Source organism: Malus domestica, chromosome 10 (assembly GCF_042453785.1).
Source record: "Malus domestica chromosome 10, GDT2T_hap1".
NCBI lineage: Eukaryota > Viridiplantae > Streptophyta > Magnoliopsida > Rosales > Rosaceae > Malus > Malus domestica.
In genome coordinates this window covers 35,059,506-35,075,970 of record NC_091670.1, presented here as the reverse complement: position 1 = coordinate 35,075,970, position 16,465 = coordinate 35,059,506, and the positions used below count along the sequence as shown (strand labels likewise).

Genomic DNA, 16,465 nt, shown 5'->3' with positions numbered 1-16,465 from the left:
GTTTGCTTTCCTATCTCTATCCATTTATATACTTATCCACACTAATGACCGGAGCAATCTAGCGAAGATCACAAAAAGTTACCGTTTTCGCTACCTAGGATCTATCTTGCAAGAGAACGAAGAATTAGATGGAGATCTCAACCATAGAATACAAGCTGGATGGATGAAGTGTAAGAGTGTATCCGGCGTGTTGTGTGATCGTCGTAGGCCACTGAAGCTCAAGGGAAAATTTTATAGGACGGCAATAAGGCCAACGATGTTGTATGGCACAGAATGTTGGGCGGTGAAGCATCAACATGTACACAAAATGGGTGTAGCGGAGATGAGGATGCTTCGTGGGATGTATGGGCACACGAGAAAGGATAAGTTGGGAATGAGGATATCCAAGGTAAAGTAAGAATAGCCAAAATTGAAGGAAATATGAGAGAAAATCGGTTCCGGTGGTTTGGACATGTGCAAAGAAGGCCTACTGACGCTCCGGTTCGAAAATGTGACTACGGGACAGAAGTTCAGGGCCGAAGGGGTAGAGGAAGACCTAGGAAAACTTTGGAAGAGACCCTAAGAAAAGACTTGATTACTTGGATCTAACGGAGGACATGACACAAAACCGAGCGCAATGGCGTTCTAGGATTCATATAGCCGACCCCACTTAGTGGGAAAAGGCTTTGTTGTTGTTGTTGTTGTTGTTGATAATTTGAAAATCTAATGTTTGCTGTTCAGTCTGAACAGAATAATATTCCCATATTACCCCCGTATATAACTATAAACGAGAAAAATCAGAAGGACAAGAAATTGATAGCGACGCCCCGCCCCCCGCCACCAGAAGCAGAGAGCAGAGAAACAGAGAGACCAGAGAGAGAAGCAAAAATGGGGAAGATAAGCTACAAGAAGCTAACCGGAAGCCAAAACCTAAGACAGCGACTCGTACTGGCGGCGCTTGCGTCCACACCGGTTCTTATCGAGGACATTCGCGCAGAGGAGACATGGCCCGGCCTCCGCCCCCACGAGGTCTCCTTCCTCCGCCTCCTCGAGAAGGTCTCCGATGACTGCGTCGTCGAAATCAACGAGACTGGTACTCTTACTAGTTGATTCCAATCACAAAGAACATGTTTTTTTTCGAATTTAGCGAAAAGTTGAGGTTCCAATTTTGTTTCGGGGTTTAGGGTTTTAGGGTTTTTGAGAATTTGTGTTTGGGTTTGTGGGCAGGTACGAAATTGAAGTTCAAGCCGGGGATAGTGATGGGTGGGAGGAATTTGTTGCACGACTGCGGGCTCAGTCGGGCGATTGGGTATTTCTTGGAGCCATTGATTGTGCTTGGTCTCTTTGCCAAAAAGCCGCTTACCATTACGCTTAAAGGTAACTGCTTTCGTTGTTGCGAATCTTCTCTGCGTTTTTGTTTACTTTTGTGTGCAGCTTTTTTATTGGTGTTGTAGAATTAATGCCCCAATCAAGGTTCTGGTTTTGGTCAAAGTAAGGAACATGAATTTTAGAACATTTTCATGCTTTAACATCATGTTTTTCTGTTATGAATGATCTCCCGGTACTGCCAGTTATCTAATTTTTAAAGACAATCCCTTGAGGTTTTTGTTACTGTTTTAATATTGAGTCACAGACCAAGGTTCTGGTTTTGGTCCAAGTAAGGAACATGAATTTTAGAACATTTTCATGATCTAACGTCATGTTTTTCTTTTATGAATGATCTCCCGATACTGCCAGTTATCTATTTTTTCAAGACAATTCCTTGAGGTTTTTGGTACTGGCCTTAATATTGAGTCAAGATCAATATGGGAACAGAAAAGCTAATTTCTGATAGTTTTAAAATCTCTCTATTCTGTTTTGTATATTGACTATTTACGTTTCTACTTATAAACGAATGACTTGACCCCAATCAGTAACCGAAAAAAGGGTTCCCCTGACCATATGCTAGTAGATAGAGCACAGTACATCTTTTGTGGTTGTTGATTTGAGCTTTAAGAAGGTTCTGCCACTTTATGTGAGTCTCATAATTTTTTTTTAGGAATTACAAATGATCCCAAGGACCCATCTGTTGATACATTCCGGTCCACTACCTTACCCATGTTAAAACACTTTGGAGTTCCCTCAGAAGGGCTAGACCTTAAAATACAGAGTCGTGGATCTGCTCCTCAAGGTGGCGGTGAAGTGTTTTTGTCAATCCCAATTGTTCAAAGTCTAACTGTGAGTTTCTGATACTTATGAGATACTATATATGTTTTTCACCAGTTTTTCGGGTTTTGGATTTGTTATTGTTTATGTGTTTTGCTCTACAGGCAGTAAACTGGACTGATGAGGGGATGGTTAAGAGGATTAGAGGGGTTACGTTCTCAACAAGAGTGTCCACACAGTTTGAAAATACCATGGTGTATGCTGCTCGTGGAATCTTTAATCTCTTACTCCCAGATGTTCACATATTTACTGACCATAGAAGTGGCGCACAAGCTGGACTGTATATTCTCATTTTTTACTAAATATCATTATATTTTTTCCATAGGAGATACATTTTAGAAGTTTGAAGTATTTCTTTATTTTGTTATGAGGTTTGGTTATATTTAAGTGTTAGCAACACTTAGGCTCATGTAGACAATAATGATCTTATGGCAGTTCACCTGGTTATGGAATTTCACTGGTTGCGGAAACAACTTCTGGTTGCTGTATCTCTGCTGATACAGCAATTTCTTATTCTCGAGGGGAAGAAACAGTTGAACTTGAAGATGAGGAGAAGAAAGATCTTATGCCTCCAGAGGATGTTGGTGTGAAAATGGCTAATGTTCTGCTTGGGGAGATTGAGCAGGGTGGAGTGGTAGATTCAACACATCAGGTTCGTGGTTTGATGTATTGTACTTCTTCCATACCGGCTGAGTTTGCTTTCAATTTTTATTGATCTTAGATTGTTAGTGCATGCTCATTAATATTCAGCCATATCGTAAATTTAATCAAATTTATATTGAAGACATTTTCTGTCAATATATGTGTGTGTCTGTACCGATTATCATGATGTTCATCCTCTGTCTCTGATCTTTAATCATGTTGCTTTTATTCACAATTTGACATGGAATTCTTTTCCGTAAAACAGGAAAAGGAAAATTGGGTCTTGTTTATAGATGAATTTTGTGATGTTGATCCATATAGTATTCCCAAAATACAATTTAATGTTGATCTAAAGGTAGTCCTAAAATCAAATGATGCAAGTATGATAATTTTGTTTTGTTTCCAGCTTGTTCCATGACAGTGGTAAAATTACTAAAAGGCATTCTTATAACAAATAGGGTGCGCCCTAAGGCCCTTATAAGAAATTCATACGGTATTCGATTGCAGGTTCCCTTTTTGCTCCTTTGTGAATTCTGTCGATCCCTGATAGTTTGCTGTCATTTTGGCTTGTAGGGCTTGTTGTTTCTTCTCTGTGCACTATGTCCACAAGATGTTTCAAAGGTTCGTGTTGGAAAGCTCTCTCCTTATGGGATAGAAACACTCAGAAACATCAAAGACTTTCTCGGTGTTAAATTTGTCATTAAGCCCGACCCATCCACAGGGACTGTTATACTTAAATGCGTTGGCTCTGGGTTAAGGAACCTGTCGAGAAGGATCTCATGATTGTCACAATACGAGGTGTACGTATTTCTAAGGTATTGGTGAGTGTTTCTTGGATGGAAATAGCAGTCGGGACTCCGGGAGGCATTTCAGGCATCCACACTGTGGAGGAGGAAAATAATCTAATGGATTTGCAGGAAGAAGTTTTGGAAATTTTTGACCATGTACTCAGATTTTGATGTTGTAAACACCAGTTTTTATTTTCTTTTCGATCACCAATATCTATGCTCGCAGTACATTGTGATACAAATGGGAACGTTTTCTTTTGATGTGCTGATATAAAGGCCTTTTAGCCAAAATAGTCTTTGAGATTGACACAACTTTTTACTTTGGTCGTTGACAATGCAAATTGACATAAGTGGTCTCCTAGTTTGTTCATCATAAATTATTTTGGTCATTTCATGAAAAATTTATCAATATGTTTGTTAATTGAAGGAGTTGGTTTGATAATAATTACCCTTAAAAAGACGGTCACGTGATCGTTCACGTGACAATTTAATGAAGATATTGACAGTGGACAAACTTAGGGATGTCTCTCTCTATGGGTTAAGGTTTCTTTGATAAACCTGTTATATTGAACCTACTAAGTTGAGAATCTTGTCTCCGAAATCTTCCTTGTGCGAAAAACAGGTAAAAGAAAACAGTGTTATACATGTGTGAGAGAGACAGAGAGAAGATGTATAACTAGCTTAAAGGATCACAACCTTAATGGGTGAAAGAGTCTCTCAAAGATAGAGAGCTACGATTAAATTAGAATATCACTTGAATAAAAATAAATAATTAAATCACTTCACTTGAGGCTGTGAGAGGTATTTTTGGCAGTTTCTTATTTAATTTTGGGTGTCCGAAAACTAGCACTAGCATAGACGCCAAAGAGAAACAAGGGTGTCTAGAAAAAAATTTGGTGTAATCAAAATTACTAGGTTTAGCTCAAGTCAAGACTTAAGAGCATTTATCTCTGTACTTAAAGTCTTATGTTAGATTCTCCCTCCGTTCCGCTATTGCTTGCATAAGGCCAACTCCAAACCTGGGCTAAAAGCCAAATTGTTAGCCCAAAATTCCCCCCAAACACCCCCCAACCCAAGCTAAAATATTGGGCTAAAAGGGGAATGCTAAAGTTGGGCCAAATTCCCCCCCAAACTCGTGGACTTGCCCCGTTTTGGGCCACTCTCGGCCCGTGGACTCGCGCACGCGCTCCACGCGGGCAAGTTGCAACCGAAGCCCGACAAGAAGGGGGCCCAGTGTCAGGGCCTTGTCAGCCACTCACCCGAGCCCAACGGCTCTTTTCAAAATCAAATGGCCAACATTTAAGGACTGTTGGTTGATCCAATGGTCCAGATTCAAATTTCATTTTTAAAAAATATGTTATTTTAAAATACATTGAATCCAACGGTTGAGATTAAATATAATCAAATCTAACGGTAAAAAAAAGATCTAACGGCCCAAATTTAAATCCAACGGCTAAAATAATTAAAAAAAATTATTTAACTCAAAATTCACCCAAAAACTCTATAAATACCTATGTATTTGTTCAAACATCCACACAAAACTCAATTTTCTCCTATAATTCTTCCAATTTATCTTTCTACCATTTCTTTCCATTTCCAAATTGTTCAACATGGCAAGAGAGCATGTTAGAGGTCCTAATTGGACTTGTGAGGAAGATGTTGCTTTATGCTTGGCATGGGTTTCTGTTAGCGAAGATGGTGCAGTTGGCACAAATCAAAATAAAAAGGTTTTGTGGGATAAAATCATTGCAAAGTTTCAAGAAAACTGCAACGGCGGAGGGCGGGACGGTGGTGGTGTTTATGATCGGTGGAAGACTATCAACAAAGCATGCACTTTATGGAAGGGAAGCTTGGAGAGAGCCATGATTGACATGCCTAGTGGAAGGAGCGCCATAGAAATTGTGAGTTTTTTTCTTGATATTTTATTTGTCATGTACATAATATTATTTTGCAACTAATTATTTTTATGTATTTTTTGCATAGGGTGACAAAGCAATGGAAATTTACAAGACAAGAGTAACACCAAAAAATCAAGTTTTTAAGTTGCAACATGCTTGGGACGTCCTCAAGGATTGTCCGAGGTGGGCAACCGATGCAAACCAACAATGGGGAAGATTATTTCAACGTGAAGCCGCACCGAGAAATGAAGGTGTCGATGAAGGTGTCGATGAAATGACCCTATCTCCTTCTTTACCAAGGCCCCTAGGAAGAGATAAGCAAAAGGAAGCAAAGAGAAAAGGGAAGTCCCAAGATTCGACGAGTGGAGACTTTGCTACCGGAATTGCAAAATTGCACGGAACTCATAGCGCTCGCCAAGAAGAAGCGGCCCGAATGCATTTGCAAATGAAGGAAATCTCGGATAGGGAGGAAAATAGGTTTGAAATTGAATTCATGATGAATGACCTCAGCAAATACACTCCAGAAAGGAAGAAGTTCTTACATGATAAGCAAAAGGAAATTATGCGAAAGTCTGCCTCAAGGAGTATGTTTCAAGATGATGAATCCTCTGAACTCTATATCCCAACATTTCAACAAAGTCCATCACCAAGCGAAGATGGTGAATATGATTGTTAAGTTTATGTAGTGTATGAATTATGTTAATTAAATTTATTAATTGTTGTTTGTATTAAGTTTATGTTGTTTATTATGTGGTTTATGTACTTTATTAAATTTATGTCTTATTAATTATTGTTTCTATTTAATCTAGATGTCTTCAATAATTATTGTACTTATTATTCCACACTTTGTGAAAAATTTAATGATTTTTCAATATTTATCGGAATTTAAATTTTTTTTTAGATTAAAATGTTCATAAAATTAATTTACAATAGTCTACATATTTATTTAAAAAAAAATGATTTAAGAAAAAAATTAGCCTAAGTTCATTTTTTAATAATTCTGGGCTAAAATTTTAAGCCAGAAGAGTTGGAGCAGAAAAGATGTTTCTGGGCTAAAAGCCAAATTTTCCGGGCTAAAAAATTTGGCTTTTAGCCCAAGGGTTGGAGATGGTCTAACAAAATAAGATATAAAAAAGAAGAATTCCTACTTAAAAAAATGAACTTAATAGCCCTACATTATATGTCACTTAGTCCTACGGTCTAGTGATATTTCTCTTCACTAGTAAGTGAGAGGTCTTATGTTTGATTCTCATAAAAGGTGAATTTGAACCACATTATTTGCTAGTTTATTGTAAAACTTAATCTACTCCTCCATTCATTTAGTATAAATAATATCATTTGTTAAAAAAAAAATAAAAACCTAGATATATAAAAACCCAAGACATGGGGTTGCGCTGGGCCTAATTATAATCACTTTGGACCAAATCGTAACCCAAGATTGAAAAAGCGCGGGAAAGGTGGCCCATGTGTGGCCAAATTTTGAAGAAAGCAAAACTAGAGAGACTGAAACACTGATACAGAAATTAGGGTTTTATCTGAACAAATTTGGGGGCAAATCAAATGGAGCAGGGCACCCAAGGCAGCATAGTTCTGAGAAGAAATGGAAACGGAGAGTCACAGGGAGAAGAAGAAAGAGTGGTGGACTTGAGTGGTCAGGTGCACCTCCTCCCCTGCTCCATCAAATTCAATGGCCCTTCCTCCGTCTCCCAATACTTCAAACCCAAATCAACTGGTAAAGAATCTTCCCTCTTTTTCTTACATACAATTTACATGGCATAACTGAGTAATGGGTTTTTTATTGGAGCTGAAGGAATCGAATCAGAGGGTTTAAGAACACAGGAAGCTTATTTCAGAGGAAGGAAGTTGCAAGGAGCCTCGATTCCGATTCCAGATGGGTATTCCGGTATGTCAATGTAGTTCAGTCAGTAAATTCAGTACCTTTTTATTGTAGTGTATGAAATGTGGTTGTTGTGGCCCCTTATCTTAATCGATTTCTTCCATCATTTTTCGGCTTATTTAGACCTCGGTGCTTCTGTATTGATGTTTAGAGTTGGGACTTTTATGGTGGCAAGTAAAGACTCTAACTTTGGGTCTGAGTTCGTCAAATAAGCAACTTGTTTTAAATTGTAAACATTACCCTCGTTAATTGGTGAACCCAAATTTCATCCACTTTCCTCGTCAATGATAAATTTTGCTTCTCTCATAATTTCTTGGTGCTGTAATCTCTCTGTTACTTGCTTTTAGGCCTTACAATCGGTTATTACTATGCGTTTATTATAAATAATTTTCGTTGTTCAGCGTTATGTTTGAAACACCATGGACAAACCTTTTCCTTTTGTACACAAGTTTATAGTGTATTCTGTCATTTGAGCGGAAGTTGTTGGGTTCTGCCGGCACCTTTACTGTGGAGCAAAGGTGAACCTGATGTTTTCATGGTATCGAATCGAGCGTGGGAATGAGAATTGAGACCCGGAAAGAAAATCGTGTGGTAAATTAGTAGGAGGAATAGACAGTGCTCGAGTTTGTGTTTGTATGTTATCATGGAAACATTTGATGTTAGTGTTGGTGGATGGAATGAATAGTGCTCGTTTGACGGAAATTGTCTTGTGCCATATGATACGTTAGAATCTTGAAATCTTGAGGCTAGGGCCTGTATTACAAGGCAGTGGTGGCAGATTGGTGTTGCAGCTGTTGCTATATTGATTTGCTTTCTGTAGTCTCTCAAAACCAGAGGCAGTGAGGATGTGCTAACATTTAGATATGGTAGCAAAAAGCAGTTGAATATGAAGTTATGTACAGGCATTTTAGAAATGAAGAAGAAACTAGAGAAAATGGGAGTAAAGACTAGGCCCCAAAGAAAACACTCCAGCGAATCCACAGGCCAATAACCAAATCATGGCCGTCTAACCATTTGATATTTTGAGCTAACCTGTGGGACTTTTATATAACAGAGAAAATGACGAGCAATTGTTTCTTGTCTTGCTAGTGCCTAGTGGTGACTATTGTTGTGTCTTATAACTTATCCCACCCATTGAGCTGTATGTCAGTGGTTACCACCTCCCTCTACCATACTCTTTCTTCAGCAAAAATGAAATAGAGTTCTTAGGGACTTGGAGACGGGTGTGGTCGGGAGAGGCTACTATCGGGAGATGTCTATCCTCAAGAGCTAACGGCTTAGCCTCTATTTTCATGGGTTGCAAAATGAGCATAATGATTTGGAGCTTTAATGGGAAGGGGGAAACCCTTGTTAGTTCAAGATGGAGTTTGTTGTATATATCATGGAAATTTCATTTTTTGTAATTTTTCCCCTTCAAATGTTAAGCCCCTCTTTTATGTATAATATATGTACTTTGTTTCAACACATTTACAAGTGTACTGCACCTAAACATGGATGCCATAGACACAAATATGTGTGACAACAAAAGAGTTCTCTTTATATATTGCTTCCAAATGGTGTAAATGACTAAATTCTCTTTCAGTTTTCAAAGAATTCCAGTTTACTAATATTTTCTTTTGCAGGATTTGTTCTAGGGAAGAAGAGTCTTGGCAAGAGAAAAGCTTCCAATAATTCAGATGGGAGCTCAAACTGTTGGGAGATGAATGCGAAATACAAAAGCATCACATATTGGAATCACGACAGCCTTCCTTCACAGGATGATGCATTCTTGCGTTGTTTTCACTGGCTTTCTGTAGCAAAATCTGTAAGTTTGTTCCCCACAATATGGTGGTTCATGAATCTTTGTTACATTAATCTATGGCCATGTGTGTTGTCTGTTGGTTTCGGTTTCGTGTATTATTGTTTCTCTGTCATCTGTCAGTACATATTTAATCTGGAACTGTCATGATTAGCTTCCAATATTTACGTTCCATGAAGTCTTTGCTTTTTAGGAAACTGAAATCTTCCTGCCACTTTACACCAGATATTTGTTTATGGCTGCAGATGCACGAACCAGCAACACCCGGAGATTTGGTTTCTGCATCAGCTGCATTGGAAAAGATGAACTGATTAAAGAAATGCAGGAAGCATTGTATCTCTTCCCCCGCGTTTTCTTGTACTAAAAAAGACAGGAATGTCAAAGTACTTAATACCTCTTTGGTAGAAATTAGCATTTTTGTATTTTGAATGCTTGTAAGGTTGTAACATTAACATATAGACTTGTATTATATATACTGGCAATAGAATCTAATTTAGAAAAAATACCAATTTGGGAACACTTGGGAGTTCCTTTTTTGGGTTTGAACAAACCTCATTTGAGTTGAGTACCAAGGCTTCATGAACAGCTTTGTTCTTCTGCAGTTTGGGATGCAAGGTCTAAAAAGATCAGAACTTTGCTATTTTTGTAACAGCCCAGCTCTTCTGAGGCTCTATTTTGTCAAACATTTGGGTGACAAATGATAGATTTTAGCACAACAACTAGACACCATCTATAAAGTTAAGTTGTCACCTTACTTAAAGCAAATCTTCACTTGAAGTAAGCTGTCACCTCTTGACAAGCAAACCATAACTAAAGTAACCTTCTACCACCTGCCTAAAGAAAGCTATCTCCTTTTTAGTGCCAGCTTTTGCTTCTCTTAGCGCAATTTGCTTATTTTAGAACCAAAACTAAGAGGTTAGAGTTTGTGAGAGATTTGTTTTAAGCTTAGGAATTCAGCTGTTTGATTTCATGGTTTCAAGCTTAGTGAAGCTGGAAGTATCCGTATGTTGTTTGCTTTGTTTCTATGTTTCTAAATCTCTGAGCTGCTTTGATATTGACCTTTGTTTCAGTTAGGTTGCATCTGATATTTGAACCTCGTTTTGATGATTGATTCAGATACCATTGCCTTGTTTCATTGCTCTAAGTGTTTGTAATCGAACATCAAATAGCATCACATGTTGATTCAGTTCGTCTGAATCGTAGTGTTTGTGCCTTCTCTGTGACGGTGTCTGGACCTCAGATCAGTTGGTATAAAGACACATGTGCCCACCTGGGAATAAGTTCTCATTGGATTTACTAGTGAGGAATTACATAGGCTATTTGTATTGTTATTAATTCATTGAATTCTTGTGTTCATTGTGTTGCCACTCTTGCATCCAAATCCTTTGATTGTGCATTCGAATCATTGCGCTTCAGATATCGTTACTTACTAGGCTTTATAGCTCACTCTTTTACCCTTCCCTTTCAGATCAGCTTGGGTGAGAAGTTGACATGTTTTGGATGTATTTGAAGAACTTTTGATGATTTTGGTTCATTTTGGAAGACATTAGATGTTTTAGTAGCTGCTTTGACAACACTTGTGTACATTAAATGCTTTTTAATTACCTTTATTCTGGATTTTGGAACCTTTGCAATATTCATTGAGGTTGTAAGGAATGAATTTGCTTATATTTCAGTTTTGCAGACTTGAATTTTTAGTAAGGTTAAATGTTAAAAAAGAACTCTAAAAAATAAAATTAAAAACAAACTGCTCGTTTTCTTCCTTCATCCCTGCTATGGTTCCGTAAACGCCAATATTTAGGGGGTGTAGTCAAACTAAGATTTTAAAGGATTTTAATAGGGATAGATTTGATAGGATTTAAGAGGATTAAAAACTCCTACAAAATTCATATGGATTTTTAAAGAATTTGAATGGATTGTGGTGGATTGTGGGGGAAGGATTCGAAATCCTAGGGGGTGAGGTTGGATTCTTTTTAGTCTTGGTTATATATACTTTTGGCTTTCAAATCCCACAAAATTCACAACTTATTAAAATCCTCCAAAATCTTAATTTTTTGAATACATTTAGATTTGGATGGATTTTAAAATTCTTTAAAATTTTTTAATTGACTACACCTAGATTTTAAAGATTCTAAAATCCTTTAATTGACTACAACTAGATTTGAATGAATTCTAAAATCCTTTAAAATCTTTTAATTGACTACACTAGAATTTTAATATCTTACTCTGCGAATTTTGAAAAATCATAAGGGAATATGATCCCCTTCTAGGTGGGCGTAGATACATATAACCACAGTGAAATCCAAATTGCATATTGGATTCCAATTTGACCAATGGACCTTTATGGAATGTCACTAACGTATGCATGAACTTTCCTGTTACTTTAATTGATATGCGAAATCGAAAGGTGTATTTTGTCAACTTGTTTTGGTTTACAAGTTTACAATTGGGATCTAGTGATGGTCCTATTCCATTAACTCCGGATGCGTTTGGCACCTAGATAGTGATATTCGAGGGGATCCATATATCGAAATGCGTTGCGTCACCAAACGTGTGAGTTGCAAAATATATAATATACCCTTGGAAAAGAAACCAATAGGCAGCAGCCCTAGGGGATTCATGCATCTAACAGTTTCTCTTCTGTCACAATTATGTGTTTGATGGTAAACTTATATATGATTTGTGTTAAACTCCACCCCCATATTTTCATTCTATTTCTATTTTCTCCTAGAACATATTTGTTTTCTATCAATTTAGTCCCTTATTCTCTTTTAATCCTAACCCTTGATCTAGAAAGGCTATTGATCTTAAACTGCCATGTGGCAGCTCTCAGATCCCTCTTTCCTTTCATCTCTGCCCGAAACACATCTCAGAATCTCACAGCTCTCTTTCTTTCGGTTTCTTCTCTCTCTTTCTCACACTCTCTAAGCTCCGAGAGCTTCTCTCTAACTTTCACCTCATTTCCTTCACAAATCAAACCCCAAAAACCATATATTTGGAATCCTTGAGACCTAACGAACTCAATGGTACCCTTGCATGCGCCATCTGAGCACCGTGGGTTTTTATACCATTGAAGCCGAGAGCTTCAAAGCTCTAAAACTCGAACCCAGGTAAAGATTGTGTTCCTTCTTCAAATTTCTGGGTTATGCTTGTTGGTTTTATGACAAAACTCAAGGGTTTTGATCTCAGTTTTTCTCTGTGTCAATAATCTAGCTCTGACGATGAACTCCGACGAGTTCGAGGTCCATCTCTTCCCAAAACCTGCTGCAGTGCGTCTAGGTGAGTTCTTGGGTATATTTGTGAAGTTTTAGAACCCTTTATTCAAGCCCTAACCCTTGCCATCCCATGTGCATGCATGTCCGGTTCCGACGACGAACTCCGGCGAGTTCGTGAGTGTGTGTTTGTGCAGTGTGTACGTGGTGCAGGTGTGTGGGTGTGTGTGCGTGAACTGTGTGTGTGTGTGCAAGTATGCTGTGCGTGTGTGTGTGTTTACATATGTGTGTATATATATATATATATATATATATATATATATATATATATATATGCATGTGTGTGTGTGCAAGTATACTGTGCGTGTGTGTGTGTGTTTATATATATATATATATATATATATATATATGTGCATGTGTGGGGTGCAGCGCATGCTAATGCATGCTGTGTGTGTGCGCGTGTTTATATATGTATTTATATATATGCAAATATGTGTGTGCAGTGCATGCTTATGCATACCGTGTGTGTGTGTGTGTTCATATATGTATATGTATATGCAAGTGTGTGCGCGCATGCGTGGGAGTGTGTGTGTGTGTGCTGGTGTGTAAGTATATGTATGTGTGTCCGTGTGTGAGTGTGTGTGTAGGTGTGAGTGTGTGTATGTAGGTTTGGGCCCGAGCCCAAACCACCCTTTTACCCTAAACCCTTAGGACCCAAAACCCAATAGGTCCTAACGTTATTTAACTTAAACTTAAACCTTAATCCGGATCCAAACCCAAGACCCATTTCCATTCCCTAAAATTCTATCTTTTGGGTAGTTTACTAAATGTACATTTTCGTGCTTAGGTGAAGTTGCTAGTGGAGACTTCCTTAATCTTTTTCCGCACAATTCTGCTGCTTCGGAGTATCTGTGAGTGGACCACCTTCGAAAATTGCATGTTTTATTGATAGAATTGCATAATTTAATAGCATGCCTTGCAGAATTATTGATTTGAGGAATACTTTACAGGAAGCATGATGATTTGATTATACGTGATTATATATATATGTTTTGAATTATTTCCATTATATCGTATTTTCTATAGAACCCTCATTCTGGTAGACTATCTGATCGATGACGATAGGATGCTAAGAATGTGTTTCAAATGACTTTCGAACACCTCTTCGTAGTATAGAGGATCGATGAATTTAGGCTACGAAGTTGTATTTTAGAGATGAATTATGTTTTGTGCGTACCTAGTGAACACTATGCCGCCTGGGGCGAGGATCTGGTGTTGGCATTGAGGCCGGGAGAAATAATCCCTAGCGAAAGGCTGAGGGACACGGAGACAGGCATTGGGCCGGGAGGGAGTTAGTATGTTCATAACTATTTTCGTACTATGTATGTATATAAACTTGGTCCACTCACCCTTGTTTTGTGCCCCCATTCAGGTCTTAGGAATGCGGCATAGAATCCCGGCATCAAGGTACTTCCGTAGTGGCATCTTCGAGCTCTCTCGGGGTAGGACCCACTCATTTGTTCATTCAATCTTATCTTAATTCCTGTTAGTGACTAGGTTTAGTTGTATGCTCTGAATAAAGAATATTGTCTTTGATAACTTATCATTCCACTCCGCTGCTGAAATGGCAGCATGGTTTATATACAGTTTACATACAAGCATGCAATAAACAACAATAAAGGTGGCAGTACAAGCATGCAATAAACAACAATAAAGGTGGCAGAAAACATGTGATTGTCTGGCTGGGAGTATTCCTTCTGTCGTCCAGGTTGTACAACAGCTAGTGGGAGTATTCCTTCTGTTGTCCAGGTTGTACAACAACTAGTGCGATTATTAGTGGACAGCCAACATGTTTTGTTCGAGCATGGAACCCGGGATTAGATGCCAATGCAATGGAGCTTGTGTTATCACACCAAATTAAAGGAGTCGAAATACGGATGCAAAGCTCCTGCAGCAGTTGTTGGATCCAAACGAGTTCAGTTGCCGTGATGGCCAACTGCCGATATTCGGATTCGGTACTTGAACGAGCAACTGTGCGTTGCTTTTTGGAGCTCCAAGATATTAAATTTGGACCAAAATATACGCAAAAACCACCAGTGGAGCGTCTAGTATCTGGATCCCCGGCATAGTCCGAGTCTGAAAATCCAACCAAATTAGTACCACCGCGACTAAACTGAAGCCCATCCTCAGGTGTGCCTTTTAAGTAACGAAGGATGCGTTTTACTGCAATCCAATGAACTGAGGTGGGCTGGTGCATATGCTGACATACCTGATTGACTGCATACGTGATGTCAGGTCTGGTGATGGTTAAGTATTGCAGAGCGCCAACCACACTGCGGTAGCTGGTAGGATTAGGCAAGGGAACACCATCAAGAGAATGAAGTGGGGAGCTAGATTGAGCTGGAGTAGCACAAGGCTTGGCGTCCAACATATCTACACGCTGCAACAAATCGAGAACATATTTTGTCTGCTTTAGATGTAACCCATCAGCTCCACGAGTTGCTTCAAGACCTAAGAAAAAATGGAGGGGTCCCAAATCTTTCATAGAAAAACTCTGACCAAGTGCATGGATAAGGGAGTCAACATGAGAGCATTGATTGCCTGTGATAAGGATGTCGTCAACATAGATTAGAAGAATCAAATACACTCCATGATTATTAAAAATGAAGAGAGAATGATCTGCTTGTGATGCCACAAAACCCAAATCAAGAAGATATTCAGAAAAACGATGAAACCATGCTCTTGGGGCTTGTTTTAAGCCATATAAGGACTTGCGTAAACGACAAACATGATGAGGATACTCGGGGTCTTCAAAACCATGTGGTTGTTTCATGAAAACTTCTTCAGAGAGATTCCCGTGCAAAAACGCATTTTGGACATCAAGTTGGCGTATAGGCCAATTATAAGAAACTGCAAGGGCAAGAACCAGACGAATGGTAACATGCTTAACCACCGGACTAAACGTCTCCGTGTAATCAACACCCATCGTTTGATGAAATCCATTGGCGACAAGACGAGCTTTATATCGCTCCACTGTACCGTCAGATTTCCTCTTTGTGCGATAAACCCACTTGCAAGGAAGAACATGAGTAGCAGTTGAAGAAGGTACCAATTCCCATGTACCAGCAGCTTTCAAGGCCTTAAACTCCAATGTCATTGCATCACGCCAATGAGATAATTGATTTGCCTCGCGAAACGAGGTTGGTTCAGAATCAGGAGCTTGTAATGATGTCAATAAAGCATATTTGGGGTTTGGTTTTCGAATGCCAGATTTAGACCGAGTTAGCATGGGATGGGGAGCAAAAGCGGAGGAAGGTGGAGGAGCCTCATTAATGGAAATCAAACTGTCAGAGCTATCAGGAGCAGGTTGAGAATGAGGTGGCGAGGAAAGTGAAGGTGTAGACAATGGTGAACTTGAGGAAGGTTGCAATGGGAAAAGAGGTGCTGCACTAGAAGAGGATGTTAGAGTATGAGGAATAGAAATATGAGATGATGAAGGTACCTGAGGGATTGGTGGTAAGGGAGAATGAGTGATAACCACGGGAGAGTAAGCTTCTGACGGCAGGACTGAGGAGAATTGTGTAGGGTTGTCGAAAGGAAAAGTTTCCTCATCAAAAACCACATGACGTGACAAATAAACTCGTCCATTTGACATATCATAACAGCGATAGCCTTGATGATGAAGTGAGTAACCAATGAAAACACATTGTTTTGAACGAAATTCCAATTTATTTTTATTATAAGGGCGTAAATAGGGAAAGCAAGCGCAACCAAAAACACGAAGACATAAATAAGAGGGCTTGCGACTAAACAATTTTTCATAAGGCGAAACATAATTCAATTGGCGTGCTGGAAGACGGTTAATTAAATAAACTGAGGTGTTGAAAGCATCCACCCAAAAAGAAGAAGGCATTTTAGCAGTGGCAAGTAAAGTAAGACCCATGTCAACAATATGGCGTTGTTTCCGTTCAGCAGCACCATTTTGTTCAGGAGTATGAGGGCATGTTAACCGGTGCTCAATACCATTATTAATTAAAAATTGTTGA

The 16,465-nt window shown here is 38.8% G+C and overlaps 2 protein-coding genes and 1 long non-coding RNA gene across 7 annotated transcripts; all 3 read left to right on the top strand.

Moving 5' to 3' along the window:
- Nucleotides 1–690: 690 nt before the first annotated feature.
- LOC103404650 (probable RNA 3'-terminal phosphate cyclase-like protein) lies at nucleotides 691–3,905 on the top strand. The gene is made up of 6 exons (XM_008343582.4): nucleotides 691–1,072; nucleotides 1,207–1,356; nucleotides 2,018–2,196; nucleotides 2,289–2,464; nucleotides 2,620–2,836; nucleotides 3,400–3,905. Exons 1-6 carry the CDS (start codon nucleotides 706–708, stop codon nucleotides 3,607–3,609), a joined length of 1,299 nt encoding a protein of 432 aa, XP_008341804.3. The 5' UTR covers nucleotides 691–705; the 3' UTR covers nucleotides 3,610–3,905.
- A 3,046-nt stretch (nucleotides 3,906–6,951) lies between these two features.
- Nucleotides 6,952–9,757, top strand: LOC103446136 (uncharacterized). 4 transcript variants are annotated; one of them, XM_029110167.2, is made up of 4 exons: nucleotides 6,952–7,244; nucleotides 7,323–7,415; nucleotides 9,032–9,213; nucleotides 9,453–9,757. In XM_029110167.2, the coding sequence occupies exons 1-4, from the start codon at nucleotides 7,073–7,075 to the stop codon at nucleotides 9,516–9,518; spliced, it is 513 nt and encodes a 170-aa protein (XP_028966000.1). In that variant the 5' UTR covers nucleotides 6,952–7,072; the 3' UTR covers nucleotides 9,519–9,757. The 4 variants fall into 4 exon arrangements, with proteins under 4 accessions (XP_028966000.1, XP_028965997.1, XP_028965999.1 ...); XM_029110164.2 differs by having other exon boundaries at nucleotides 6,957–7,244; nucleotides 7,317–7,415; nucleotides 9,433–9,757; XM_029110166.2 differs by having other exon boundaries at nucleotides 6,969–7,244; nucleotides 7,317–7,415.
- A 2,176-nt stretch (nucleotides 9,758–11,933) lies between these two features.
- Nucleotides 11,934–13,992, top strand: LOC108174389 (uncharacterized). Of its 2 annotated transcripts, XR_011571690.1 has the most exons (4): nucleotides 11,934–12,317; nucleotides 12,421–12,486; nucleotides 13,267–13,330; nucleotides 13,852–13,992. It is a non-coding gene; the product is annotated as an uncharacterized lncRNA (long non-coding RNA). The 2 variants fall into 2 exon arrangements; XR_003776492.2 differs by lacking the exon at nucleotides 13,852–13,992 and having other exon boundaries at nucleotides 13,267–13,765.
- Nucleotides 13,993–16,465: the final 2,473 nt, after the last annotated feature.

Coding starts and splice junctions, on each gene's coding strand:
- LOC103404650 (XM_008343582.4), top strand. CDS start 706: ATGTTTGCTGTTCAGTCTGAACAGAATAATATTCCCATATTACCCCCG. Junction 1,073..1,206: donor CGTCGAAATCAACGAGACTG/GTACTCTTACTA, acceptor GTTTGTGGGCAG/GTACGAAATTGAAGTTCAAG. Junction 2,197..2,288: donor CAATTGTTCAAAGTCTAACT/GTGAGTTTCTGA, acceptor TTTGCTCTACAG/GCAGTAAACTGGACTGATGA.
- LOC103446136 (XM_029110164.2), top strand. CDS start 7,073: ATGGAGCAGGGCACCCAAGGCAGCATAGTTCTGAGAAGAAATGGAAAC. Junction 7,245..7,316: donor CTTCAAACCCAAATCAACTG/GTAAAGAATCTT, acceptor TTTTTATTGGAG/CTGAAGGAATCGAATCAGAG. Junction 9,214..9,432: donor GGCTTTCTGTAGCAAAATCT/GTAAGTTTGTTC, acceptor ACTTTACACCAG/ATATTTGTTTATGGCTGCAG.